General features: G+C 47.8%; 8 protein-coding genes across 8 annotated transcripts; 4 read left to right on the top strand and 4 right to left on the bottom strand.

The window, feature by feature from the left end:
- Positions 1–548: 548 nt before the first annotated feature.
- Positions 549–1,840, top strand: DEU56DRAFT_757033 (uncharacterized protein; the record flags this gene model as incomplete). The annotated part of the gene is made up of 7 exons (XM_041350086.1): positions 549–648; positions 671–724; positions 922–1,207; positions 1,275–1,481; positions 1,524–1,563; positions 1,610–1,630; positions 1,700–1,840. The coding sequence occupies 7 exons, from the start codon at positions 549–551 to the stop codon at positions 1,838–1,840; spliced, it is 849 nt and encodes a 282-aa protein (XP_041207392.1).
- A 503-nt stretch (positions 1,841–2,343) lies between these two features.
- On the top strand, positions 2,344–3,480 carry DEU56DRAFT_757034 (uncharacterized protein; the record flags this gene model as incomplete). The annotated part of the gene is made up of 2 exons (XM_041350087.1): positions 2,344–2,791; positions 3,305–3,480. The coding sequence occupies 2 exons, from the start codon at positions 2,344–2,346 to the stop codon at positions 3,478–3,480; spliced, it is 624 nt and encodes a 207-aa protein (XP_041207393.1).
- A 4,547-nt stretch (positions 3,481–8,027) lies between these two features.
- Positions 8,028–11,442, bottom strand: DEU56DRAFT_981459 (uncharacterized protein). Its single transcript, XM_041359838.1, has 2 exons — positions 11,300–11,442; positions 8,028–11,240 (listed from the first exon to the last, which is right to left on the bottom strand). Exons 1-2 carry the CDS (start codon positions 11,318–11,320, stop codon positions 8,430–8,432), a joined length of 2,832 nt encoding a protein of 943 aa, XP_041207394.1. The 5' UTR covers positions 11,321–11,442; the 3' UTR covers positions 8,028–8,429.
- A 3-nt stretch (positions 11,443–11,445) lies between these two features.
- Positions 11,446–12,419, bottom strand: DEU56DRAFT_810218 (ferredoxin). The gene is made up of 4 exons (XM_041353499.1): positions 12,246–12,419; positions 12,149–12,191; positions 11,988–12,097; positions 11,446–11,930 (listed from the first exon to the last, which is right to left on the bottom strand). Exons 1-4 carry the CDS (start codon positions 12,388–12,390, stop codon positions 11,686–11,688), a joined length of 543 nt encoding a protein of 180 aa, XP_041207395.1. The 5' UTR covers positions 12,391–12,419; the 3' UTR covers positions 11,446–11,685.
- Positions 12,420–12,507: 88 nt separating this feature from the next.
- On the top strand, positions 12,508–14,182 carry DEU56DRAFT_810222 (uncharacterized protein). Its single transcript, XM_041353500.1, has 9 exons — positions 12,508–12,589; positions 12,646–12,717; positions 12,768–12,862; positions 12,916–12,958; positions 13,014–13,087; positions 13,140–13,298; positions 13,356–13,604; positions 13,655–13,674; positions 13,724–14,182. Exons 1-9 carry the CDS (start codon positions 12,569–12,571, stop codon positions 14,020–14,022), a joined length of 1,032 nt encoding a protein of 343 aa, XP_041207396.1. The 5' UTR covers positions 12,508–12,568; the 3' UTR covers positions 14,023–14,182.
- DEU56DRAFT_810228 (AP-2 complex subunit mu) lies at positions 14,182–16,192 on the top strand. Its single transcript, XM_041353501.1, has 8 exons — positions 14,182–14,407; positions 14,463–14,661; positions 14,710–14,854; positions 14,905–15,034; positions 15,096–15,400; positions 15,455–15,578; positions 15,629–15,788; positions 15,842–16,192. Exons 1-8 carry the CDS (start codon positions 14,209–14,211, stop codon positions 15,891–15,893), a joined length of 1,314 nt encoding a protein of 437 aa, XP_041207397.1. The 5' UTR covers positions 14,182–14,208; the 3' UTR covers positions 15,894–16,192.
- A 366-nt stretch (positions 16,193–16,558) lies between these two features.
- On the bottom strand, positions 16,559–19,819 carry DEU56DRAFT_413910 (uncharacterized protein). Its single transcript, XM_041346107.1, has 13 exons — positions 19,567–19,819; positions 19,398–19,513; positions 19,241–19,348; positions 19,054–19,189; positions 18,877–19,001; positions 18,662–18,829; positions 18,445–18,607; positions 18,275–18,396; positions 17,906–18,225; positions 17,793–17,843; positions 17,542–17,737; positions 17,331–17,486; positions 16,559–17,272 (listed from the first exon to the last, which is right to left on the bottom strand). Exons 1-13 carry the CDS (start codon positions 19,734–19,736, stop codon positions 16,566–16,568), a joined length of 2,538 nt encoding a protein of 845 aa, XP_041207398.1. The 5' UTR covers positions 19,737–19,819; the 3' UTR covers positions 16,559–16,565.
- A 4,510-nt stretch (positions 19,820–24,329) lies between these two features.
- DEU56DRAFT_913809 (uncharacterized protein) lies at positions 24,330–27,215 on the bottom strand (the record flags this gene model as incomplete). Its single annotated transcript, XM_041357562.1, has 6 exons — positions 24,330–24,716; positions 24,778–24,930; positions 25,006–25,191; positions 25,246–25,512; positions 25,587–25,950; positions 26,029–27,215. The coding sequence occupies 6 exons, from the start codon at positions 27,213–27,215 to the stop codon at positions 24,330–24,332; spliced, it is 2,544 nt and encodes an 847-aa protein (XP_041207399.1).
- Between the last annotated feature and the right edge of the window lie 355 nt (positions 27,216–27,570).

Genomic DNA, 27,570 nt, shown 5'->3' on the forward strand with positions numbered 1-27,570 from the left:
ATTCCGAGATAGCTGCGTTTCCGACCTTTCATGCGCATCGACACCAGAAACGAGCAGTTATCCTATCCGAACTTCTGGGCCCTCCACTCCTCACGCACGATAGAGGGACTTGCTCCACTCATTTCCGGTACTCCATGCTTCTTGTCTCAGCGTCGCCCTATACGAAGGCGAGTGCAAATACACTTCATACAGCACTCGATGGCTGAACTTGGATGTAGGAAGCCGATTTCCTTCAGTGCCTAATGCAACTGGGGAGATTCGACGAGGGTGAGACCGTGGTGGCAGGTGATTCTTCTCTCTCAGTATGTGCAAACACTCCGCTGTGGGGCATGATAACTACAGCGTAGTTGGTGTCCTCCTCCGAACCGTACTTGAAGAGGTGTCCATTACATCGCTCGAGTCTATCACAGAGCAGCAGTGGTGGGACATAAAAAGACGTGCATGGATGACTATCTATTCCTACAGGGTGGTAAAGGGCAAGGACGCGGATGGGTTGCTTCCCGTCCTCGTGGAACCCACAAGGAAGTATATGCAGATCGCTTCCAAATATGATCTTAAGCAGCTCTGTAAAAATGGTACATACGCAGCAGCATCCTCCTGGTCATACCACTCAGCCGCTCGCTGGAAGCTTTCACATGCCTTCGCGATGTCAGTCAATTCGTGTTGATAGATCTGGCCAATCTCCTTCTCTCTGTCTGCTGCCTGGCGGAACCTGCCCGCCTCGGTGAGATGCATCAAGGATGCGGGAAACATACATTGAGGGTCATCTCTCCCGTATGCCTTGGCAGCATTCCACCAAGCGTTTGCTGCATCGTTGGTTTCGTTGCACTTTTCTCTGAACTCCGCTTCTCTTGCAAATGAGTCGCCAGCCGCATTAAATTGCTTCTCGAGCCGGAAAGAGTTGGCGACTTGTTGGTTTAGGTCCTGCCTCCTCCCACTTGGTCGATGAAAAAGAAAACCATCCAGTCGATGAATTTGACTTCTTATCCGCTTTCTCGAGAAAAATTTCTGCTGGTGATTTGGGCATGGTGGTTGTGGAGAGTCAGGACACTCTGAGTCTGATTCATCGGAAGGCGCATTTGGGGTTGGGCAACGCCCGCAAGTGTGATGATGAAACCGATTTGCATGATCTTTACCGCCCAGTACTATCTTACAGCGGGGATTGCGGAAAACCGTCTCTACCACCCAAACGGCTACTTAGGCCATCGTAAATTAGAGATACAATCGCGCTGCTGGGTATTGTTCGAGAAACAGTAATACCGCACCCAATGTAGGGCCCCTTCACACCCTGTACATGACTTTCGCGGTGTCAAGGAAGGTTGGCTTGGGGGAATTACTGCTACGAGGACGCGAGTCTTCCTCGGTCTGCATCGTACTTTTGATGTTGTCGGCGGGAGCATTAGAAAGTTGAAAATTCCGCCTTCGCAATGCGCACGCGCCAGACAACGCAGATTCCCACGTCTTTCCCAAATCCAACACAAGTGCGTTTTATTTCGAACCCTTGCCGTCCTCAACCTATATAGCCAATACATTTCTCAAGCTGCGGTGTACTACAGTCCACTAGTATGTGCCAATCATTTTTGACGTCAATTATGACCTGTATTTGCAGCCAAGAGAACCGACACTTAGAGTATATCATCGACTTACAATTCGAGGTCAAAGTAGAAATTTTATTTTGACAATGATGTTGATAATATAGTGTAGGTCCTGCCTGGTGCTGTATATACCAATTGCACGCGGAGGTCCCGGGATCGAATACATTGGCAGCACCTTTATCAACTATCACCGCATGGGCGTCATGGCCAGGCAGTGGAATAATATATCACACGTCGAACGATGAATTATAAAAGTTCTCAATTCAAAAATGGCTCACTTCTCCGAGTCGATCAATGCAGTACGCAGCGTATTTCTGTTTCCAACCATAGGATGCTCAGCGGCTGGAGACGTGTAGCATAAAACCAGTACTGATACTTTGTTCGCAGTAGCCTCTATGTATTGTCTGCATTGGCAGATCATTTACTGGACCGTCATATGGGGTCAACGCGAGTGGTAGCTCAAGTTCGTCGTCATTGTCCCGCTTCCACAGGCGCTTCCATGGTTTTTACCACCATGGTCAATCCACGGGCCCTCACAGATATGGCGATTAATGCTACCCACGGCATTGTTTAGTCCAACACTGTGGCCTCGCTGTGGATGACGGTGTTTGAAAACAACGTCCACACGGTGCGTCCACATCACTAAATTATATAAAGGGTGCGGTTCTACAAGGTAGCTACCACGTTCGCCCCACAGAGCGCTCCTTCACAGAAAACGAAAACAATAACTCTTCCCCATATCCTCATCATGCCTTACTTCATACGAGTTGCTCCTAACGCTCTCCTAAGACTCGCTTCGCCCTCTCCAGATTGTTTTGGCTCTGTTACGTGTCCGATACCTTACAAACCAAAACGTCAGGACACGTCCTCGCTCAAAATCATTCTTCCCGCGCGCAGTAAACGCCTCGTCAAGCGTCGGCGGCGTTCCAAGCGCTCCGACTCAGAACTACCCTCAGTAGAAGAGTCACGAAGCCAGACAGACAAAAGTCAGGATAAATCAGACAAGCCGCGTCTGACCATCAAAATTAGGCCCTTGCAACACCCGATTCCCGTTGCAGCGGATCATAACTCGGACGATGATAATGCACAGGAGAACGAGGAGGATAGCAGTTACGAGGAGGATAGCAGTTACGAGGAGGATAGCAGTTACGAGGAGAGTAGCGACGATGAATCGGCGTCGGAATACTTACCTCCACGTAAGCGCCAGCGTCGATGTCTTTAGCTGGGTGCTATAGATGTCCCTTCAGTGGTGTCATAATTTAGCTACTGAAGAGCGTTGATGAGAAAGATGAAGGTGTACAAGCGCAGCCGCTACTAGTACTGTGAAATATTTACGACGTTAATGAATTGGATTCGGACAAAGCATGGTCACAAATTGATTTTCTGTGACGTGCTCGATCTTGTTAACTACCCGTGTCTGAAGTAATAACAATGGTGAAGCCCCCAACCGATCTTTTTTCGAATCAAAGTGCTATCAGAATCATGACGTGCAACTAGGACCGTAGAAGTGGAGGCAGATTTATCACACTTGTATTGTTCATCTGCAGCAATTCCATCTTGTTGACACCTCCCCCGACTCCAGGCTCGCTAGCACTTTGCAAGGTGCAAACGTACATGAACGATACATAATCAGTTGCATTGTCGTGATGGCTATATCTACTACTATATTATGTTGAGGGATGATTTGCAGAATGATCGGAGAAATATAGTACTATACGGTAAAGATCGTTTGTACACATGTGCAGTCACATTGAACATGTCAAAAGAAGTACGCGGCTCAAATCGTGTTTTTAGCGTAGGAGAGCGGCGAGGATTAGAGTGGATTGACGATGTGAAGGAGTTAGGGACTGAAGCCCGCGACATGCTTCAAAAGTTCAGTCAATAATCATCCACCGTGAAACATTTTATTAATCTCCTCATTATCACGGTGTTTGCATATCGGGCCCGGATTTTGCGGAAGGGAGACGAATGTATGCGTGCAGACGTACGTACGAACAAGCATGTCAGATACAATCAGACACCAGAGTCAAGTTACATGTGTCTTGAACAACACAGTGCGTGGTTTACCCGAAAAAAAAGTTACTGTATGGATCGTACGTCTTGCCCCCTGTCTGTAAGCCCATCATCACCCCCTTGTCACTGTGGATAGTAAATACACGGAAATTCCGTGATTTGATCACTGAAATTTCCTTAGACCTTCTATTGAAATCCAGTGCTCACTGTCTGGGTACCCCAAACGTGTTTGCTAGAATTGACCTTGTCAGTGGCTAGCAGGCAACATCGTTCCACCAAAAAAAAAAAAGCGGTGTCACACAGGTATTCCAAGGGAAATCAAGCGCTTCCTGTCCCAGCCGCAAGTACACAGGTGATCGTTATGATGAGACACCGTCTAAGATGACGAGAACGGACAACATCTGCTTTTTTTTCCTTGGTAAGGAAAATATCGGAGTACAACATATACCATCAGGGCATCACCAGAAACGCACCCCCAAATCAGAAATGCAAACAGCACACTGAATATCAAAGCAAGGCTCTTGATAAAAATTTTCATTCTAAACATGAGCGACGCCTGGTGGACGTAAAGAATAAAATTCAAGGAATTGGAGGCAAACTTACCACGCGTTCAGCAGGGTATCGCCAGTCATCATCAACTTGTCTAGCAAAGGGTATCGTGACCACTAACGAGCTCATGGCACAGTGTGGACAGATATGATACAACGGTCGCAGACGTGTGAGGTTGGACGATTGGGACGGCAAGAAAGCTGACGAGCAACACAGTAGACTGACATGGACATTGAGTCTTGATCGCATCGATAATATAAAACTCACGAACATGGTGTATACATTCTATTCACCATTGAGCCTCCCGTGAAGAACCTTGTTATGAGCATCAGGGTATCCAAACATAATAAGATTCATGACTCGAGAGGGACGCTTGAGACAAATATTCCAATACGCACTCAAGCGCTGACCGCGCATTGGATTATTTGTATAACGACTTATCTCTGTCATGCCGGGGGGCTGGTTGTCCACATGATTTAAGAAAGTTGACGATGCATAGCAACTCAATAAGGAAACCGGATACACTCACTATTGGCATGAGCTCACAGGGCCGTTCCATACATCGAGCTGAAATGAACGAACTTGATAATCAGAAGCAATAAATTGACGTTTCGCACTTAGACTTACTAACGATATGTACGGAATGCTCATGCTCCTTGTTGCGGCTACCTGAAAAAGACAATCAACCCCCTAACGGGGACTGATTCACTCATCAGTGGATCTATGAGGCTGAACATACTCTCAACCTGGTCCAAAGTAAATGAACGATAGAGATGTGCGAAAATCGATAGATTCCATCGCAAGTTGTTCTGGTGTTGCGGGAAATGCTAACTAGTCTTTGCTCACCTGCATGACAACATCTTCCGGAAGAGAGCGTCTGTTTAGAAATAGGTCAAACATGTCCCTTGTCAATATCATGATATGGAAATCACACGAGGTAGGAAAGGTAGCAAGATGTCAGCGCATTTACTGGTGAAGTGAGAGAACATGCATACTTCGGAGGCGTACAAACCAGTACTCTCTTTCTAGTGCATGCCGCCCTGCCAAGAGAGACACAATGAAAGAAGCTCCAATCAGATATAGAGCTTTGTCGCCTATCAATCTGAAAATGACAATCAGGGAGACCAAGTATTCAAAGCCACAGCATTAGACTCTCCGTCAAGCTCTGGAGTTATAGTCTGTACTACTCAGTTCCAGGTTGACACCGTTCGCTACGTAGAGGTGCTTGAAGCGGCGGTATCGTGAGGTCGTAGAAGCCGTCAACGTCTGCTGTTCTGTTGGCTGAGAGCCCAACACTAAGCCGTGCTCGCGATGAGGTTTCTCGTTTCCCTAACGGACACTTGACACAGTCGCGGGAGAACATATCGAAGAGACGTGTATAAATGAAATGCGGCCCTATTGACGATGAGCCTCAACCAGGAGATGAACATATGGATGTATCGTCCAGGCGATCCGATCCGGGCACAGAAACAGCTGGTTGCGCTCAGGCGAGAAGGTGGTAGAATCACAGTCGCAGTGCCCACTGTCAACAAAAGATCACATTCCCAGGATGGACCATTCAAACTTCATGGAAAACTACCTCAGGGTTTTGCGTCCATAAGGCCTGCCCCCTCAGTCTACCTCCTGGACTGACCCGGACATAGACTAGTCTCCTGCAGCACACTAATAACAGGAAGATGACTAAGTAGTCTCGTTCCTTCTGTATTAAGTTCGGTCAGTCTAAGTAATAAGCGGTCAGATGGGGTTAAATTCGATGACCTACGGATTGCCCAAATGAGTGTGGGCTACGAAACGATAGGGCCGATCGCACTTTTTGCGCATCAAGAAGCGCACCTCCCAATATATTTTTCGGACTTAACCTTACTATGGTTTGCAATCATGATATCAGTTGCTGAATTCAGGTTGATCGCCGCCGAGTATAGCTCGATAGCCCTGTCGTAGTCGCGCGCAGCTAGGGTAGTATCTGCACTCGCAGCAAAGTTAGCACCCCCATTTGCAACATACGGTGTCCTGTAATCTTACTTGAAAGCTGAGTGAAATGCGGGTGAGCATTGTAGTCAGAGCAATATTCAACACTTACCAATACACTAATGAAGGCAGCTAGTCTTTGTAACTTCATCACTCATATCCATCATGTATTGGTGCGATTCGATGGCTTCTTCAAGGCAACCTGCGCAAAAGGAGTACACGGCAACGTTTCTGATTTGCTATTTGCCACAAATAATTGAGGTCCCATCCGAAGAGCTGGATAAATGATGGAGTTAAGCCCGACAAGTAATTTTGGTTCCATCGTTATCAACGTACCACGACAAAGCCCTGATATTTGAAAATAGCCCATTTAGTTAGATGAAGAGACGATGGTGTTGAAAGCGGCAGTGAAGTGGCCGTTATCTTTATTGTGACGTACACCATCCATGGAGAAAGATCAGCGATACGGGACAAGCGGAAGCTAGCTATTAGACGCAGTGGATCGCCTCGACATCGATGATGATAGATCTAGTCAGCATGATGATTCGCATTAGATAGCGCAATAGCCTGCAAACCAAAATGAATCAGGGATCATGATAGAAACAATTAGTCATGGGGACATTGCGCTATCAGAATAAAGGGTAGAAACATTCCTTGGAGTCACGGAGAGCATCCTCGGGTACTGCCCGCTCTGAGACCTTGTGATCACTTCCTCCGCGAGGAATGCGCTTGCCATCTTGACCCATCCACAGAGAAGGTGACACAGTACAGGGATCAGAGTGCTTATATATGGCAATAGTCGTCGATTGGATAGCCGCCACACGCGGACATGATGTCATATGATGCGGAGGACAAGTGGGTGCCAGAAGGGTAACATAGACATCATCAGAATGGTTTGTCCATGGATCAATGACCTGCATCCAGGTTGATGAATCCCACACCCGTAAGTTGGGGTCAGACGTAGATCTCGCTGAGAGAAGCTGTGTGCCATCGAGCTTCCACGCAAGTGAGACGTCGCCTGCCCGACTAATAATGGCAGTATCATGATGAACCTCGAAGTTTGCGATGTAGTCCCGCAAATAATTTCTTGTTGGGATGACAAAAAGTTCGCCAGGCGGCGAGTACCGGACGCAGTTGATCGGTGTTCCACAATCGGTTGGACTTCCTTGCACGGTGCAGCACCTGCCACGTTTATGTGCTCCATAGTTTCGTCGTTTTTTCCGTTGACCCAGTCGCTAGGACTGAGCTACCTGGTGAAAAGTTCATCGAGTCGATATGATGAGCTGTGAGAGAGTTCTGCGAGCATCCCCGTCCCAGGCAATGAGCTCTTCGTTGAGATTGCTGTTACTATAGGGGTTGAGGATCTCTTTCTCCAAGCTGCAGAGGCGTGCGTATTGGGCGCTGCTTCTTTGTGACAGCCTTGACCAGGACCTGTTTCGTTTCTCGTAACGCTCTCGTTAGACGATCAACCCAACTTGCCATTGAGACATGCTGTCAGCTCTCCAACCGCTATTTCTGATTTTTAAAGGCTGTAGTTAGATGATGCTACCGTCTTGCTCTGATGGTTTATCATTTATGTAACTTCCTGTGTCTCCAGATGAGTGGCACTGAAATAGCAGCTGGGGTCCAACTTGCGCCGCATGCAACGGTCGCACCTTCTAAGATCAAAACTTAGTTATTACTCCATGGCTCACTGGCAAGCGCTCACCGTCAAGCTCTTAGCTCTGTACTTCACTTCTGAAGTTCTGAGAGACTGAGTCTGAAGTTCTGAAGCGCGATAACTTTCGGGTCATGCATTGAGCATGAATCACATGATGTCTTGCCTATCGAGTCTAAATTCAAAAGCAGTGTGACCTCGGAAACTTTATCTGATTGGCCTGTGCCATACAACCTATCCGACCAGTCAGCATCTGAGGAACACCGTCCCGTATGCACGTCATTCAAGATTCTTGCTTCTTGCATCCGCTCGTATATTATTAAATATCAGTAGTTCCAAGATATCATCACCGTTTCGTCCAAGTAGCCAGATAAAAACGTTCTAGTACTGTATGTAAACAAACCGATGACCACCACATCAATATCAATTACGTCCAAGTCCAAGAAAGCAGTCCCCCTTCCCAAGAAGCAACATGACATACTCGCATGCCCAAGACCGGTGACCATAAATCCCAAAACGAAATAGGGGGCAGGTATCTCGACAACCACACCCACATGAAACATGGCGTAGGCGTCTTTTTCGATAACGACATTAGCGGTGAATCAGCATCAAACTTCTGGCTGGAATCAAAGATATCCCTGAATACGTCAGCCTGCGCGACCAAGGAGACTGCGGAGCACAGATTTGAACCCTGACGACGTTCCCGCAGCCCGCGGTGATTTCGAAGATGGAGGAGTTGGAAAGTGTGGCGCGGTGGGAGAACCAGGTGCCGTCTGTGGGCGTGGGCGTGGGCGCGGGCGCTTCAGGCGTGCTGTGGACCTCGAGGTAGGGACGTGGACGGGGACAGCCAGGAAAGAGGGTCGTACAGAGGGTTCGTGAAGTGTCGGAGAGGTTTCTGTAGTGTGTGGTAGAGGAGTAGTTGGTGAGGCAGCGGTGACCGTGACCATAGGGACTGTCCACATAGGATGTGCATTGGGATCTAATGCTTGATCACGGTGTTTAAGAAAGCCCGGCGCATTTCTGGCATCAAGAGCAGCAGGTACAGAGACCGATGTCGAATATGAGGTGAAAGAGGCATAGGAGGAGACAGTGATGAAAGAAGAAGAAGAAGAGTCTTGTAGTTCTTGATCATGTGAGGCACTAGGGGGGTCGACGAAAGTTTTGGATGCATCAATCAAGTTCTCCTGCTGGGTCGCAGACTCGTCGATATCGGCGTCACTGCCCGACTGCGCTACGATGCTCTTCTTCAGATTTGACGGGACTTTGGGGTAGGAATATTCTACGCCGCGAGAAAGGGTCTGGAGACTCGGAGAAACGACAGAAGTAGCGCTGGTTCCCCGCGACGCCATTGTCGTGCTGCTGCCATCAGTCAAGCTTGAAGTAGAGTTTCCCGCACTTGAGGATACACTGGAAGAAGATGTGATAGGGGGGGGAGGCATCAGGGTGATAGTAGTTGCGCTACCTGTAAGGCTACTCAATGCACTATCTGATCCGAACCGGGACTCGGACGTCCTTTTTCGAGTGTCATTCCTCACGGGAGACTTCAAGTCAAGGCTTGCAGGAATGCCTGAAGCCGACTTGGGTCGTCTTTGAAAGGAGGGGGAGGGAATGAACTGGAACGTTAATCGACGACCCCGGCGTTTGTTCTCCTTCTCGTTATCTCCTATCTCTGGAGTCTGTGGAGCGTTCTCCTGCAGCGTCACATCCGATGTGGAAGCCTTTGGCAAGTTTTGTTTTGAGCTACCCCTGAAGAACGGCGAAGGAGGGCGAGGAATCCAGGGCAATGATGGGGTAGTTAATCGCGCAGGTGGTGCCTGAACGGATTGTGTTCGAGATTTGGTAAGCTTCTTGCGAGATCTAACTTGTACCTCAGTGGAAGAAGTGCCTGTCGCCTTCGAGTCTATATTCGATGAAGAAGCGGCCCGCTCGGTGGATGTGTCACCGGAGACAAGTTTTTCATGGTCATGGGATATGTCGGAAAACCCGCTGCCAAGCACGGGAATAGACGAAACTTCGTTGGCTTCGAGAATCCTGACCACTCGAGTGCGTTCTTGTGGTGCAATAGGTTCTGCCGCGGCGTCCGCCATTGGTGGTGGTTCGCGGGAAGGCACATCGGTTTTCTTCCTTCGCGAGCTCGCCCTTCTGAGCACCCCATCATCCTCCGTGACAGAAATCTGTCTCTGACGAGGGCTATGCCCGTCATCCATATCGAAAAACATGGTATCTCCACTCGTTCCGCTGATCTGCGAAAGGCGATTGACAGCATCCACGAGACTGATACGTGAATGACGCTGAGTTGGGTTGGGGTAAGACTTCCTCCGGCGTGGTGTTACGCCGGGATCAACTACAGTGATGACGGCACTTTCGGCCTCGTTCTCAGATAACGAGAAGAACGTGCTGATCGAACTTTTTTCGGATAATGCGGGTTCCCGAGAACCCTGGGAGGGAGATAATTGGAAGTCCCGTGAGCGCGGAAGCGTAGGAGACGAGGCACGCCTGGAAGACCTGTTCCCGGATGGGGGAACGGAAGGAGAAGCACCGGGAGCCTCAGAGTCGGAGATTATGATATGGGGTAGAGAATTTACATCTTCCTTGCCAATGCCCTCGGTGACCGGCGAGCCAAATGTGGCCGAAGAGTTTGTCATCGTGCTAACGCATTTTCTTCTGCGGTATTCCCGGGCGCTCAGAGGCATCACCACTGGTTTTGATGACATCGATTGCCTAGAAAAGCGGGGCGTAGACGCAGGACCAAATGGAGAAGATGACATCCAGTTATCATTCGGATTTCGGGACACTGAAGGTTTTGGGGAGGTGGATGGCCGAGAAGTACTCGGTGAGTATGTTTGTGGGATATGGGCTGGCCGGGGGGTTGTTAATGGCAAAGAGGATGAGCGACTGTGGTTGAACGGTGCTTGGGTAGGAAGTGGAACAACTGGTTCATCCTTGGCCTGCCGTCGGAACAGACCAAAGGTGGGAATAGCACTAGTGCTCTTGACTGGTGCCGTTGTGCGCGCATGCGAGGAAAACGAGGATGAGCTAGCAGAAATGGAACTAGCATGAGAAATGACAGATGAGGGCGACGAGCGCGAATATGGGCGAGCGTCTACACTGAGTGTGGGGATAGCTCCAGCGCTCTTTGACGGTCCTGCCAAAGGTCCGGGTGCGCGGTGGGCATGCGAAGACGTGGTCGCCGAAATAGAACCGGTGTGAGAAATGACAGATGACGGTTGCGAGCGCGAATACGGGCCAACGTCTAGGCTAAAAGCACTTGGGCATTGGGACTGGCTAGACTCTAAGGACACGATGGATGGATTACTAGAAAATGCTGGCCCTGCGAGGGGGGAAGAGCGCAGTGGACGAGAAGCATGGACAGATGAGGAATATGCTACGAGTGCAGGAGTACTTGATGGTTGTCCTCCACGTTCGCGCAATGCAGGGCGAGGTGCCACCGCCACGACCTTGTAATGGAGAAGGTAAGTAAGGTACGACGAGGGGACTGAGCCGGGGACAGACTTACCTGCGCGCAGGGTTGGGACATGGCAACTTGGGAAAAGTCGGGAGGGGGAAACAGGTGTACATATAGGAAAAAGTTGTGACGCGGGTAGGATCAGACCGAGACTCGCCGCCTCGAGGCAATTTGAGGCACATGATGGTAATAGCGATAGAACCAAATATTTATCCGAGAATAATTAATACAAATCACAAGTCGCAATAATAATAGACAAGGCGCACAGCCTGGGGCACCGGTATCTCAACAGTACTTGATTATCGTCGCAATCGTCGACTCATTAATAGTCCCTGTCCAAGACCAGGCCACACATCATCAGTACTTCTTCCACACAGCACGGATCTCTGGTCAGCAGGGAGATTTTTAGACACGTAAGTATGAGACATGATGCACTATCAATGATGCGTGGGCTTCTTCCCGTCCACAAACATATTCCGTGTGGCACTTGGCAGTGTCGCTGTCATTCCATCCAGTACGCGAGTTATCTGCACCTGACACCCAAGCCGACTTGTGTCAGTTAAACCAAACGCCATGTCAAGCATGTCATTTTCATCGTCAGATGGCTCGGGGACCAAATCATAATGCTCGGGCGAGAGAACAACATGACATGTCGAACAAGCAACTGACCCTTCACATGCGCCTAATGATTCAACCAAATCAATCCAGCGGACCGAATCAAGTACTGCTCGTGACACACCTTCTAGGTCAATGTCATGCTCGTGCGCAAGTGACAGGACGTCATCACCCTCGTTTGCTTCTATGGTCTTTAAAAGATTACCCTTCGAATCTTTGAAATGCAATTTAATTCTGAACCAGGGTCAAGGTCAGCTCGAGGCGCTTGTGCAATATGCCGCGTACCCCGTGCCAGGATCTGGTCTGGTCACATTCCCATGATGCTGTACTTGACGAATTGTGGTTGGTTTAATATGCTGATATCAGAGGGTGAGATACGCACTCTGCGAGCCGTGTAACCTTCTCCGCAAGCTGGGGCTCCATGATTTTGGGCTACTTGACCGCGTCCAGTAGTCCAGTGGGTGTACTGGACGGTCACGAACGACAGCAGACATCCGCAGAGAACGGAGTATGCGGAAGGATGACATTAATGATGAATGGGAGGCGTGAACAGAATAAATATTACAAATGACAGCGAGCAGCAATATTTGCAGCGAATGCTAGCAGTGGATTACATAAGCTGACTTATTCGGTAGGTGTGTCGGCCTCGAACCGGCTGCCTTGACGTTTCAGCGTTCGTGCTTGGTTCGTGCTCCTCCATATACAATGCATGACATCTGTCATTTGGTAGGTCAATGCTGAAGAGTATACATATGAATCTCATGCAATGGGTCATACCACAGGATACTGACTGGTTTGTCAATGCACTCGCCACCTTTCTCATTGTTGGCCTTTTGGTATCATATGCCCCGCAGGTAATGTGTGCAGCACGCAGAACAGTAAACATCTAACTCTTGTGGAATAGCATTTGCGAATAATTCAGATGGGCTCGTCTGAGGGGTTTAGCCCGTGGTTCTTGTTGCTTGGTAGCACGTCTTCTGCCGCTGGAATGCTTAACATGTGAGCCACCCGTCGGTATTGACGCATGTTCTTTCTGATGAATTGTCTAATAGGATTGCACTATCCTGGCCTACTATAAAGTGTTGCAATGAGCTGGTGCGTTCCGCGGTAATATCGCCTGATCGACGCCACTGAGAATCTATGACATTAGAGCGTGGGGAGATGCCTAGAAATTACTGCTGGAGTAACACAAGTGACCTTGCAGTGGGCTTTATTCATGATTATGTATGTTTATTTCGAACCTCCCGTCTGGCAATTTAACTCATTTCAAATGCAGCCTCGTTTTGTACATGATTTACTATCCTGCCCGGTTGAAACACGTTGATATCAACATCCCTGCGCACGACACTCTTCCTCCTCAGCATGTCAAGACAAAGCTTTGGAGTGACGAGTGGCGTCTTTCTGTGAACCTCTCATGGGTTATCGCCATCCATCTGTTTGAGTGACTTATTGAACTTTCTGGTTCTTGTATTCTGATACGTGTGTTTTAAAGTGCCTTTATCACCTTTGTCACATTCTTCCTCCTGTTCACGCGGGTCCCAGAGCCTAGCGGAGAGGTTCCGCGTCAAATATCCATGTGGGCGACCTTCCTGGGCGTCAGTTCTGCATTGCTCGCAGCAATTCAATATGCGCCACAACTGTTGCGGACTTATCGTTTGAAGCTCGTCGGTGCGCTCAGTATCCCCATGATGATACTGCAGAGTCCTGGGGCAGCTATAATGTCCATATCCATCGCGCTCCGGTAAGCAACTAGATTTGGCGAATTCAACATTTTACTCATATTTACGCAAGCCCTGGCACAAACTGGACAAGTGCGTTTGTGTTTCTTTTTCTTATTGTCGTATTAATAATACATCAAAGGTTGGGCGATGTACGCTGTATCCGGTATCATGCAAGCCGCCTTACTGGCTATGTGCATCGTTTGGAAGTTCCGCCAGCGTAGGCTCAAGATTGATGACTTTGGTTGCTCACTGGATAGTGGCTCGTCCACTCCATTGACGGACGACATTGACACTGTTGTTGGCGAAGTTTCAGATCCCCAAGTTGGCGACGGTTCTTTCGACAGCGATGCGGAGGACGCACGTGAAGACGCGCCACTTCTTGCAAAACCAGGGCATTCGGGGAGGAAGTCCAGGTTCTTCGGCTGGCTGAGCATATAAGTAGATATCTGGTTTCGAGGCTTTCTTTTCTTTCTCGTCAATACTTAGAACATGGGCTTTGGACAGCTACAGTAGACTTATTGGACTTATATGCACATACTCCCATTAATGACATGCAGTTTCACTTTAGTCTAAAATAGGCAACTCTGCTTTCGCGCAGTTTCGCGCCTCTCATCCACCGTGACGATGGCCAGCCTAATCGCGATTCTTGACTTGAAGGGGAAGCCTCTAATACAGCGCTCGTACAAGGACGATGTGCCGTCGTCGTACATTGAGCGCTTCTTACCACTTGTATTAGACATCGAAGAAGAGGGACAGCAAGTAACGCCATGCTTCTCAAGTCAAGGCATCAACTACATGCACATCCGACACTCCAATCTCTACAGTGCGTCTCGACGTGTCTTGTGGTGGAACTGCCTCCCTGATGCTTCATAACGCAGTTCTGGCTCTATCGAAGCGCAACTCAAATGCCGCTGAGATCATCATATTCCTCCATCGACTGACGCAAGTCTTGATTGAATACTTCAAGGAGCTCGAGGAAGAGTCTATCAGAGATAACTTTGTTATTATATATGAACTGATGGACGAGATGATGGACTTTGGGTTCCCGCAGACCACAGAGAGTAAGATATTGCAGGAGTGTGTATGAGGCTTGCTCGTTTGTGTTGGGTGCTAATGCTGTGTTAGGTACATCACCCAGGAGTCGCACAAGCTGGAGATCCAAGTAAGGCCTCCGATGGCTGTCACAAATGCTGTTTCATGGAGAACAGAGGGTATAAGGTATAGGAAGAATGAAGTGTTCCTGGACGTTGTTGAGAGCGTGAACCTCTTGGTGAGTACTTCTCACCGTGCGACGAGGCTTGACACCAACCGCATACATAGGTCAATTCGAACGGCAATGTCGTCCGGTCTGAAATATTAGGAGCCGTCAAGATGAAGTGTTACCTGTCTGGTATGCCTGAACTGCGACTCGGGCTGAACGACAAGGTTATGTTTGAAAGCACTGGTAGAAGTATGTGATGATGGTCTTATTGCGCTAGTCTGCTTGTCTCTGACGTGTTGTTTGATGATAGCTGCTCGGGGCAAAGCTATCGAAATGGAGGACGTCAAGTTCCACCAGTGCGTTCGGCTCTCCAGGTTCGAAAATGACCGCACAATATCGTTCATACCTCCCGACGGCGAGTTCGAACTCATGTCTTACCGACTTTCGACCCCCGTCAAACCTCTTATTTGGGTAGAAGCCTCCGTGGAGAGCCACAAAGGGAGCCGCGTGGAATATATGGTAAAATGCAAAGCGCAATTCAAGCGCAGAAGCTCTGCGAATAATGTTGAGATCTATGTTCCTGTCCCGGATGATGCAGATAGCCCGAAATTCAGAGTTTGTCACTCAGATCATTCATATAGTTTCAAGCTGACGCGGTGTGTTATATAGGCATCTACAGGCAGTGTGCAGTATGCTCCTGATAAATCTGCATTCGTCTGGAAGATCAAGCAGCTCGGAGGTGGCCGGGAATATCTCATGCGCGCTCATTTTGGTCTTCCGAGTGTTAAAAGCGGTGAGTATGTCTGACCTTGTGCATTCGCTTTACTGATGTAAATACGGCAGAACAAGACATGGAGAAGCGTGCGCCCATCAGCGTGAAGTTTGAGATTCCCTATTTTACAGTGTCCGGTATCCAAGTTCGTTATCTGAAGATTGTAGAAAAGAGCGGATATCAAGCTCTGCCTTGGGTCAGGTATATAACCCAGAATGGTGATGATTACAGGTGAGGAGCATCCATTTGGCTCCAATGTGTGATGTTGATTTCAATCATCCCAGCCTTCGAACTGCTCTTGAGAAAGGGAGCACGCCTATTGTACAACAGATGTGAACGCATTCTATTATATTCGGGAAAATACCAGTACTCCACCGATGCTTCAATTGGGACATTGTTTTAGAAATCATCAGATCGGATCGCTTTTTTCTGAGTCGTCTCTGAACGTACGATCTTCATCGATTGAGTTGTCCTATAATGCTAGACGCACGAATCATAGGGTGGAGCGATGAATGCACAACGGCATCCAAAATTGGCCAGACATCGATGCGTCAACGCTGTGCGCGAAGCTTGGTCATTATGGTATCATGTTTCCGCTGTATTCTATTGTGGCACATATGATGCTGGGAATGGTCTACCGTGAATTGCTTTTGCAGGCTTTTTGTACGGACAACGTCGCTAAAGAATAAGTTTACATAGCGAGTAAGTATCAGAACATCGTGGGGCAAGACTAACGACGATTTGGGCATGATACATCAACGGGGTCACGGATAGGAAAAGGAAATCATTGTGGGGTGTTGGAACAACGAAAATGAGCTCGTGAGTTGAGCGCCATACTTGTGTCAAGCCAGCTTGACACCTCGAGTTACGGGAGTAAGAAAAGAACAAACACTTTGTTAGATCCACTCGAGTACCGCGCTGTAACGCGATATTTCAGCAAATGAAATTAACCGTGATTCAAACCACAAACCTTGACATCACATGGCACGACATGAGAAAGATGAAGTATTACGCGTTCACATAATCTTCGGTGTCTGACATCGTGAGGGGGCTAGTTTCACCCAGTTGTCGGCGCAGAATATGCGATTGACCGCCAAAAGCTTTGCAAATGTCATCCTCCAGCCGACAAGTGATCAGGAATCGGAGGCTTTTGGGAAGCTCTGCGCCTTTGTCAACAAGGACACTCAGTACTTCCTTCCTTGCTGCTTCATTCCCTCCCATCTCCAGACCGTCAATGATCACGAGGAGTGGTCCGTTCCAAATGACATCTCTAGAAGGAGCGAGAATAAATTCCTCAAACTGCGTCTTCACCACCCGTGTTTTCCGCAAACTCGTGTCATTTCCCACGGCCCTCCAGAGATTATTCTTGAACTGAGCATTACGGTCTGCCAGATCGCGGGCGATTGTCGAGAACATGTTTGTGTAATTCTTGGTATCGTTTGGCCTGGGACCTCGAAAGCAATATGAAGAACCAAGCCGTGACGCGAACTGAAATCGTTCTCCAACAAGTAATGCGACAGCGCTGCACGACTCTTCAGGCCCAGACAAGACGCATATCCTCTCTGATTCCTTGCTGTCCCCAAGGACCCAGCTCTGTACGGATGTTATGATATCAGCCGGAGGCGCTCCGCAGTCGGGCGGTAGATGAACGGCACATAATGCTGCACATCTAGCATCCGCAGCGTAAGCCATGTCACGAAAATCTGCCTTTGCACCTAATTGAAACGGCAGAATATATCACATATGCGGCGGGAGGGGAATTGGATGACTCACCAAGATCCTGAACTTCTTCTAACATTTTGAGCACAGTGACCTGCGTGGAGACAGCCATATAGTTCTGAAAACTGCTTTGCAAGTCTAGGAATGCCTTTTCGAATGCTTTGATCTGAGCTTCAACGTTCATGATCGAATTCTTAATCGCTTGCGCAACTTTGTGAATGGCATCCGGCGTCAGTCAGAATTCTGTTACACCTGGAAGACTCACAGTTGCCTCGCGTGTCCACATAATCACGAATGAAGAACGCGCACTCGATTGTTTGCTGCACGATTGCATCGAGGACGTTTTTTTGTTTGTGCATATACGGGAGCGCCTCGACGGTCATAACGAGATCGTAAGTGTTTTCCATAGTACGCATCAGTTGGATCACACCGGCGTCACAGGCAATACCCTGACTTATGACCTAATGGCGAAGTTTATATCACTATCACATAAGCATGAAAACGGTGCGCCCAAACCTCGTATCCTGTTGCCAGTATTGCATATGCAATCCCTGCGTAGGGGTGAAGCTAAAATAAAAACTGGGTTAAGCTAATATTTTTAGGTGTGTGTTGCGAGCGAGGCGCCATACCTTAGCCAGTCTTTCAGCCACCAAAAAAAAGATACCGATCTTTATCAGAAGGGGGGAAAGGTGTTCATCACCACTAGTGCCCTTTCTAGCTCGAGCAATTGCATCTTCAATGATTCTTTTACCTTCACCATAGTGTTTTGCTTGATTTCGTTGGTCAGTTAAATCCGCAGTATGGTAGACAGCGGCAGAAAGCTCCTGCGCGAAAGAACCTAAGGTCCTTGTAAATGTCATAGCGCCAGATTGTGTTGCTCTGAAAGACAAAGTGGGGATTCCATCTACGCGCACGGATGCTGCAGATGATAGAAACGGACGTCTGATCACTGTTGATGCGTTCATTAATGTACTCATCGTCGGAAAAATAACACTGACAGCTGTCTTGCTGGAGAATCTCATCGACGTCAAAGACGGCAATACCGATAGGAATTGGTTCGCTATCTTTTCCGTCGTAGCCGAGAACACGAAACACGAGTCGTGACGTTCGGGAAACGTTCCTGGGATGCTTTAACTATCGCACAAACATACAACATGGGAGGACTTACAACGTGAATGTTGTATCCCACATTAAGCATTTTTTCTCCTGTTGTCCTTGAGACATGATTTTCTGAGACTCTCCGGTATCCGCCACGTGTATTTCGAGGAAGAATCGATCATCCCAAGACAGCTTTCCGAATTTAGGAACACGGTCGATATCCAGGATAACGGCTATTAAAGCACTGTTAGCAACAGTGGAAAACGTTGTTGTCAACCGGGATGTACCGGATATGTCCAATGCATTGATCTGATTTATGCCCGGCACCTCGTTTTGTTCAATCATTGGATCGCTCGCTTCTTCATCGTTACCAGCGGTAGACGCACCCGAAGTCTGAGAGACCTTGAATTCTGCTTGAATTTTTGCGCCCTCAGACTCAAGAGTCTTGCGAACAACTGCGGAAGTCGTGAGCGGGCTACACAGGTGCTCATAGATAACCTACCACCGTTCGGTGCAGCAAGCCATTCCTTCACGGAACCTTCCGCCACAGCTATCGGCTTGTTTTTGTGGAGCCAACGTGTTGCAAATATTTCCAGTGAAGCATGCGAGACGTGTTCGAATGGACTACTGTTGACACACACATCAGACTGGTGCATATACGCAGTACCAACCGACCTACAAATCATATCCTTCTGTCCATCTGGCGTGTCCTTGATTACTGGGCTTAGAGGGACTTTCCCGTATAGTGTCGTTTAAAGCCACTCGAACACGGAATGTGTTATGATGGACAGAGGGCAAATTTTGCAAGTCGATGTCTGCAGGAATGACTTTAGATGTAGCGCCCAAAAATATGCTCGACTACTCACAAGAGATAGATAGCTTGTTAATGGTCGAAGATTCACGTTGGGCAATCCTAAAGTGAATCTCGATTTCTTGGCCTTGTGACCTATACAAGACGAGCTTCTGCTTGATGGCTAAATATGCGTTATTTATGCTGAAGGGGGAGTATTAAACCTCACTCACGACCTGAGCGTCTCAAAAGCCTTCCAACAGTGTCCTCAAGGCTACCAATCCGCGAGGAATGTCGGATATCACAGGCTTCGACGGTGAATGTGACTTTGGATGACTCATCAACTTTGCTTAATGAGCACGCTGTTAATTCTCACAAAAATCCCAGTTATTGATAACTCACAAGCGATGCGTCTCGTGCCACTTGTAAGATCGTAGTGCCCAGCCTGTTGTCTTCAACTGGTTGCAAACACTGATGCGCACGCAAAAAAAGTCGTCCAATGACATCATCCCGACTTTCGGGAGATTTCCATGCAGAGAGATATCTGCACAATGGTGAGCCCTTCCGACCATGATATACCTACTGCAGGGAGATGCAAACCAGATATCACTATCTCGGAAACATTCGAGTACGATTGGCTAATCGGCATCGATCAGTTATTCAATACCACAGTTTATAGCATAAAGATGAAACTTGCCGATCAACACGCGAAGAGTTACGCTCGAGAATTTTGGAGCCACTGGGAATGCGTGAACAAGCCGAATGTGATTATCAGTAACAAATTGTAACGTACGGTGAATTGGCATCATCATAGCTTTTCAGCATTTCTTAACAGTGCGATCGTGACCTGCCTTCAGTTTTAATCAGCCAGTACATTCGGCGGCGAAATACCATACCGTGAGTATAAGGCAATTGCTAACAGAAAGAGTCAGAGCTGAATGAGTGGTGCGTGTTGCAGGACGCTAGAGTTCAAATCAGTGCTGATATATATACCAGTGTCTTACACATCACTGCGAATACAGTAGCAGTAGCCCAATAAATTGGTGTACGTCATGAAAGGATGAATTCACGACCTTGACTCTAGACGCATGCAGGGCTTGCAGAAGCATTACCTCCTAGGTAGCCAGGTTATCTGAGATGTCGATTCGGCGCTCAATGAGTTGAGGTCGCATAATGACAACTTGATCAAGAGCCAAATACAGACAAAAACGAGGATGAAGGCCTGGAAACATGAGAGCGTTATACAATATTAAGTTAAGCGCCAGGTGTGGATTGTGATTATGACAGTTGCCCTTGCCCAGGGTTTAGTTCTGAGAAAACGTTTGATGCTTCTAAGTAGCGCCTGGAAGTTGCATCTCGGAACCAGCCGTTAAAAATTACCTGTTACAGGTTCTACGGCTCGTTCCGATTTCCTCAAGTCCTCACCCACCTTTAATTAGGCCTATCAATCAGAACAAGGTCCGGGGCAAAGGACCCTCGCAGCATCTGTTCCCCTCCGTGATGATAGGTTCTTCCTTCTTCGGCACGCCGCTTCGTAAACTGACGCCTTCCGATTGCACCCCCACATCAAGGGACGGTTGTGAATCTCCGCACTTCACGCGGAAAACTGTACGCGCAAGTTGGAGTTGTTCTTTATCTTCAAGTAAGGCATAATGAAAAGCCCAAACGACTCACAAGGTTGCCTCGCGGATAATCGATAAGGTACAAACTGACATGATTTGTCATTTGCTTCTTTGTATGCCCGAGCAATCAAGTCGTGCATGCCAGCGTCAAAGCGGTTTCATTACTGTATAAAATCCATGAGTTGTGACTTCCGAGCACTTGTGGTACAGGATGCACTGCGCTGGCGATACAGCGGCATTTTTGTATGAAGGTGTACTGTGAGACTCGTGAGTGCACTGCAGACAACGATCAATGTGTCATACGAAGCTCTGACTGTTGTACCCGGGCGAAATACGCTATCCCGGATTGCGTGTTAGTATGTATAGTGCCATTATCGATCATAACACGTTGTGTTGAAATTGTACCTTGCAATGGCATAACCTGATGAAGAAGATACGACACACAACGAGCAGATTTCGGACACCGACAATTGAATACCCCCCTAAACACAATCTGATGGTTCTCTTTGCGAGTGAGTTCTCCATTTTGCGCTGATGTCCGATAGCTCACAATCTTGAGGCGCCCTGTTTCACAAAGTTAGAGTGGTTCACAATCTCATAAGCGCGAAATAGCATTACATAGATTGTTGCCGAGCTCCACCCTTCATGCAATGAGTGGCGTGAATCTATCACATGTCTCAACACCTGTGCTTCCTCACCTTCTTCTAGACGCCCTGCAAGGCTCAATCAGGAGCGCCTAAGTGTTACATCTTGCCACGTGGAAGAAGAAGTTGATTGTGCCTGTGAAATGTTGTCGGTTTCTTCTGGCCACAGGCCCCACCCTGACCAGCTGGAATATAGAGAATCTACCGGATACCCCGGAAATTCGCTCCTCACCAAGTTGCGAACATGAGCCTACCAACCAATGATACGCTAGACGGGTTGGCGCTGGCGCTGTTGGTCTGCACTACTGCGTGTTCTATTTTGATAAAGATGATGAAGCTCCATATCTGCATCTCACTGGGGATAGAAGCGTGGGTCTATAACTCCACCGGCCACGCCGTGCAGCCTTTCAGAAGTGAGTCAGTTTCAGAGAACAAGAGGGAATGACATCACCAGTCGACCTGGTTCTCAGCCCTTGAATTGAAAACATCGATTCGAAATATTCAAATGAATTGGTCAAATCGGACCCTGCCAATTGATCGAAACCGTATCCCTCCATGAGGGCAAGCCAGGTTGAGGGTCGGTCACCCAAAGCAGCTGATGCAAGGCCTAAATGGTGGGAAATATGCAAAGCTGATAGACCGGCTCAGCGATAAATTTGATCTTTAGCTCGAGCATCATGCATCATGCACATGATGGCGTGGATCCATGGAGCACGACTCGAGTTTACGAATATTACACCACCAACCGCCGGAAATATCTGGTAGGCCCCAAAAGTTGTTAGGGTTTGGTAAATATTCCCACAGTATAGGTTACATATTTTTCGCACTATATCTGCAAGAGGTTTTGTTTAGAGCTGTGTGAGAGCTGGGAAACAGCACTATAAGCGGCAGTGTGGCTGAAGAAAAAAAATACACTGAAATTAAAATGTATTTTGGCTGATTCGAACTCGAACGCTCGCATTTCGCTATAGTGAACATTTTACGCGCACAAACCATTACACCACAAGCCCTTGTACAAGTTAGCTATTAGTTGATAGTAACTGTAGAGATACGACACTAGCTTCGTCACGTGCAGCACGTGACAAAGTCACGCTTAGTGTCACAGCTTCGAATTACCCTGTCACCTGTGACCACATAAAAAATAGCTTCGGAAATTGTGATTTTGTCAAGGCTTCTTGTCTGATTCATATCTTATTATAAAGTTGAGAAGTAACAGGTAGAATCTAGCTGGACATTGTTGTTTTTTATATGTTTTTCTGTATGTTTTTACCACATGTCACAAATTAGCTTCGGCCCCCAAAAAATTGGTGTGACAGTCACACCAAATAGGTTCGATTCGTTGATGGCTGTGACCTGTGACGAACCTAGTGTCGTATCTCTACAGTATATGACAACCAGCAGGTCATCTTTTCACAAATTCTGCTAAGTCTTTTGTTGTGCCATGTCTGTAGCAACTTAATCTAGTGTACTTTGCACAAAGCAGGTCTTGTGAAATCCAAGTTCTATGTGATGTATTTACCTTCACTATGCTCAGATAGGTGGGGCTTAGTGTATTTTATATTTAGTACAAATGCTGAGTGTGAAAGTTAGCAAGCTACATTGACTTCATTTTGGAGCCTCGGACAGGATATTCACGCAAGCTTTTCATAGCTATACCCCAGCTGTGACCAAAGAATGTTCACGTGAGCTTTTTCATATATATGCCATAGCTATAACCAATCTATTGTCTAGGGTTGGGAAAAAATATTTGATAAGCATCTGATCTATGAGCTTTACAGCATAATTTATGTATTTATGTATTGTGTCTCTAGTCAATCGCGTATCCGCCTGGTTGCCAGGTCTTGTAAATAGTTTTCGCACTATATCTGTTCGGCCCAAAATGGCAATTGGTGGTGTAGTTGATAGTCTATTATGTAACGAGGTACGAGCGGAGGAAAAGAGTTTTGTCTTCGAGCGAACGGTGGCACCGCGCTTCTTGTCTCCGTGCCACGATCACCATTCGTCCTCGGAAACTTCATTGTGCTCGTTTTGATTTTATTACTCCTTTAAACAAAACACCAAACTATATACATCTATCTCTGCTACAATCATAATGGCAGCCAACCTGTCCCACGAAGTCTGCCCTGACTTCACCACGGACGCTTATGCAAACATCTGCGACAACATCCACAGAGCCACCGGGGAAACCCAAGAAAGCATCCATCAGGAAAAAGGGAATTTTTCTTAACAACACTTATGGTGACTTGAAGGTGATTCTAAGTAAGATTCAGTAGAATTCTGCTAAGTACGTCATTGCTTAAAACAAGTAGGGTCTTCCGATGAATATGACTTATTGTTACACTTATCAGCGCTTGACATAAGTACACAGTTAAGCAATGACATCAAGTGTGACTCATCATGTCAGATTCTCTCAAAGACACATTGTAAGCTAAATCAAAATAAGCAGACCAGAAGTAGAGGGATTCAGCTCTAAGCAGCCACATAGGTCCAAGTATATATTTATATTTTGTCTTTAAGGCTCCCAAGGTTACAAAATCAATGGTAAGTGTAGAATTCAGACAATAAAGCGGTGAGAATCATGTGTATTCATACCATGCAAAAAACATCCAAGCATATCTTTCAAGTTAAGACTCCCAAGTTCTACACAGTTGATAGGTAAGTGAACAATTCAAGCACTCACAAAACTGTTCAAGTCGGATGTATACCATTAAGATCGTGATCAAGACAAAGCGGTCAGGAAAAGCATCAATTCAAGTGGTGACTAAGACAAAATGCGAATGAAGACGGCCAAGTGAAGGAAATAAGCGTGATCATAAGAACTGCCAGAGTTGAATCAGGTCAGTAAGTGAATACAGCGCTGGCAAGCAAACCACCGGCAGAATGACAAGAACAAATGTTACTACTCCACGTCAGAGCCATCCGAGTCTTCGGACCCAGACTTGGACTCCGAGATGTCCACGAGCTGGGCGCGTTCATCGAAGTCTTCATCATCCACAGCGTCATCGACGGCTCTATCGTTGCCAGAACGATGGCTCTTCTTGGAAAATTCCTTCGCAGAAGTGATGATGGCTTGGAACTTCTCCTCTCGGAGGCTTTTCACGATCGACTTCACATATGAGCGCGTGGAAGAACCCCAGGTGACGTCATTGAAGCCCGTTTGGCGATTGGAGACTTTGCCGGTTGAGTGATTGAGCGTCTTCGGCAAGGGTATAGATTTGCCCTTGGCAGCGAGAACCATTTCGATGGTTATGGTACGAGTAGCGATAAGCGTCAATGCTCGTTCAACCTAGTAGTAGCAATGAGTGATCAGCGAGGTGTGATTAGAAAATAAAATAAAAATATATTACCGCAGCACATGACAGTGCTAGACCCCCAGCAGGATTCAAGTCTTCTTCCGGCTTGTCTAGTAGTCCATGTATCTTGCGAGCGCCGTTGATAGCAGTGAAGTGGGCGCCAAATGTTTGCACCACGAAGGCACCTTGATAAAGGCCGCGGAACTTCTGTATTGCATGTTAGTACTAGTGGCACAGCGACAATAACAGAGGCAATGAATAGAGATAGTGAGAAGCACGTACAGATTTATCATCATCGTTTGCCTTCTTGTACAAGAAGCGAAGCTTGTCCAGCGCGTAAGTAGCGAATTCGACACGATTATCATCGGAGTGCTTGAGTGTGTCCTGGGACTTGAGGTATGCGATGACGATTGCAATGGCTGCTGAGCCGATGAAGCTTCGATAGGAGTCAGCAACACGCTGGACAGTCTATAGTACCAGGTTGAAGTTAGTATTGCCATTGAAACATATGAACAGACTTACTATGAGATACACGGTGCTCGTGCTTGTGACTGTGCACGAGATGTTGGGGAAAATTGCGTCCCAGATCACCTGCAATTTCTGGCAGGCCAACTTGGGGGGAACTTCCCAGGGGTTAGCCAGAATTGCAACGTATTGCATGTAAGTAGAAACAAAGACACGGCGCCAAAGCTTTTGTTCAACACCATCCGGGAGATCGTTGTTGCCAGGTTTCTTCGTGCGCTTGGCTTGACGAGCTGGGGGCTTGCCAGGCGAATCCTTGACGAGAGCCTGTACAATATGATGTGGTTATATTATAAGGTCAACAACTGACTTTAATGTTAAAAAAATAAGAAGACACTTACCGAACTTGAAACTCGTTTTTTCCCTTTGGGAGGGCTAGCAACTGCGGCCTCTCGTTCGAGACCCTGGGTCTCATCTTCATCTGAGAGTCCTCCGAGTCCATCATGGAGTTGCAGAGTATCTTGCTCTTTCGGTTCCTGCGTGATGGGGATAGCGTGAGAAATCAACACGTTTTCTGTCAACACCGAATTGGTGGATGAGCGAGTGCTGGCATTGGTCAGGGGGGGAAGGCGGCGTGAACTTGTGCTATTTTTGAATATGCTGGGCTGGCTGGTGGTGGCCTTAGTGGGCTTTGCATTTTTCGGGATGCTTGCTGCCCAATCATTAATGCCAGTGGAAAAGTCCTTGCCATTGGGAGTCGAGTCACTGAGGAAAAAGTAATATAGAGTTGTTTCGTTGAGAGTGAGCTCAAGCATGATAAAGGGTAAGAAGAAAAGGGCTTACCTTTTCGAACTCGGCGGAATCTGTTTCTCATCAGAACGTGCTTGACGGCTAACACTGATCTTCTTATCATCTGCCAGATCTGCCTTCCCCTTCCCCTCCTTCTCCTTCTTCTGCTTCTCCTTCCCTTTGCCCTTCTTATCAACACGACCTGGAGCCCCAGCCATAGGAGTAGCACCGCGGTCATATTCACTCAAGATGGGCATGGTCCACTGAGGTGGCTGCCTTCCCGGAGGGTGACTGGTGATAGGTTCGTCCGAGTCGTTGTTCAAGCGAGCAGCCGGAACTGACTGTGCTGATTTTTTACTGGTGGCCTTCTTAGATGCCTTCGTTGAAGGCCGATCAATGACCATAGCATCGTCATCCTGCTGAACAGATGCTGGCTGTTTGCTGGGAGCTTTCTTCGGCGTTGCGTCGACAACAAGGATGTCCGAGTCGTCTGAGTCGTTCGAGTCATCGGAATTGAGGCTGATTGTGCTGTGAGGTGCGGTTTTCTTCCTATCTGCAGCCTTACTCTTCCCTGACATATGAGTTTGCTGGACCGCTTTGATAGCATCTCGTACAGAACTCTTCGTCACCTTCCCTGCCTTCTTCCCGCTAACTTTCGTCTTTTTCCTGGGCGGCGACGATGGCATTGCACTATCAGACCCATCTGCGTCTATGTCCGAGGTCACCGTGCCTGAATGTTGGGTTGGATCGGGGTTGAAGGCGCTGCTATCAGCAGCCGCATCATCCATCTCAGCATCCGACAGAAACCCGTTGTCCTCTGCAGCGGGAGTCTGTACAATTACCTTCTGCTTGCGAGGAATTGGCTTTGGCCTTGGCCTTGGTACCGAAGGTGCAGCTCGTGCATCACTCATCTCGGCATCTGAAGGAGGCGTAACCTTCTTCTTGGTAGCAGGAGGCGCCACAACAGCCTTCCTCTTGCTTGGGATTGGCTTTGGCTTGGGCAGCGCAGCCCGCGGTGTAGCATCGGTCACCACATCCTGGTCCGCCTGGTTCTTCTCATATTTAGCAACACGTTTGATGCTAGCTCTCTTGGTGCGTTCTTTCTCTTCTTTAGCATCTAACTTAGACTGACGCTCAGCAGCTACTTCTTCTGCAGTACAGCGTTTCTTCTTCGGGGTTATGTCTGGGATACCCGGATGCTGAGTTGCATTTTTTGCACGGGTGACACGTCGAGTAGACATAGCAGGAGTAGATGGGGGCGAGCTTGCAGGACGCAAAGGCTTTATCAAGAAGACGCGTTTACAAGTAAGATGTTCGAATCGGGACTTCAATGTAATTTGACTTGCTAATTTGCCACGCTGTGGGGACAACAAATCTGCTGAGTAGCAGAAGGTGTTGGGTCTTGCTGCCTAGCTGCTATGCCTTGAGAGACAATGTAAGACCCAGGCTTTCTTGACTAGGGAGTGCTCAAGCAGGGAGAGAGAGAGAGAGAGTGTGTGTGTGTGTGTGTGTGTGAGAGAGAGAGAGGGAGGGTGTCACTCCAGACAATGAGGCTAGAACTTGGTATCAGGAGCAAACTAGTGAGCTAAGAAGCTA

Source organism: Suillus clintonianus (genome assembly GCF_016758775.1).
Source record: "Suillus clintonianus strain FC179 chromosome Unknown DEU56scaffold_46, whole genome shotgun sequence".
In the NCBI taxonomy this organism is placed as follows: Eukaryota; Fungi; Basidiomycota; class Agaricomycetes; order Boletales; family Suillaceae; genus Suillus; species Suillus clintonianus.

What these genes read in the sequence shown, in the direction of transcription:
- DEU56DRAFT_810222 (XM_041353500.1), top strand. Translation starts at nt 12,569, where the DNA reads ATGCATGACATCTGTCATTTG. An exon ending in TGGTATCATATGCCCCGCAG is followed by an intron (nt 12,718 to 12,767) that starts GTAATGTGTGCA and finishes CTTGTGGAATAG; the next exon opens with CATTTGCGAATAATTCAGAT. An exon ending in GCCGCTGGAATGCTTAACAT is followed by an intron (nt 12,863 to 12,915) that starts GTGAGCCACCCG and finishes ATTGTCTAATAG; the next exon opens with GATTGCACTATCCTGGCCTA.
- DEU56DRAFT_810218 (XM_041353499.1), bottom strand. Translation starts at nt 12,390, where the DNA reads ATGTCATCCTTCCGCATACTCCGTTCTCTGCGGATGTCTGCTGTCGTT. An exon ending in AGACCAGATCCTGGCACGGG is followed by an intron (nt 12,098 to 12,148) that starts GTACGCGGCATA and finishes ACCCTGGTTCAG; the next exon opens with AATTAAATTGCATTTCAAAG. An exon ending in GCATGACATTGACCTAGAAG is followed by an intron (nt 11,931 to 11,987) that starts GTGTGTCACGAG and finishes TTGAATCATTAG; the next exon opens with GCGCATGTGAAGGGTCAGTT.
- DEU56DRAFT_810228 (XM_041353501.1), top strand. Translation starts at nt 14,209, where the DNA reads ATGGCCAGCCTAATCGCGATTCTTGACTTGAAGGGGAAGCCTCTAATA. An exon ending in TTGAGAGCGTGAACCTCTTG is followed by an intron (nt 14,855 to 14,904) that starts GTGAGTACTTCT and finishes CCGCATACATAG; the next exon opens with GTCAATTCGAACGGCAATGT. An exon ending in GTTTGAAAGCACTGGTAGAA is followed by an intron (nt 15,035 to 15,095) that starts GTATGTGATGAT and finishes GTTTGATGATAG; the next exon opens with CTGCTCGGGGCAAAGCTATC.
- DEU56DRAFT_981459 (XM_041359838.1), bottom strand. Translation starts at nt 11,320, where the DNA reads ATGTCCCAACCCTGCGCGCAG. An exon ending in TGTCCCAACCCTGCGCGCAG is followed by an intron (nt 11,241 to 11,299) that starts GTAAGTCTGTCC and finishes CTCCATTACAAG; the next exon opens with GTCGTGGCGGTGGCACCTCG.
- DEU56DRAFT_413910 (XM_041346107.1), bottom strand. Translation starts at nt 19,736, where the DNA reads ATGGTCGGAAGGGCTCACCATTGTGCAGATATCTCTCTGCATGGAAAT. An exon ending in TGGCACGAGACGCATCGCTT is followed by an intron (nt 19,514 to 19,566) that starts GTGAGTTATCAA and finishes GTGCTCATTAAG; the next exon opens with CAAAGTTGATGAGTCATCCA. An exon ending in GATTCTCCAGCAAGACAGCT is followed by an intron (nt 18,226 to 18,274) that starts GTCAGTGTTATT and finishes ACGCATCAACAG; the next exon opens with TGATCAGACGTCCGTTTCTA.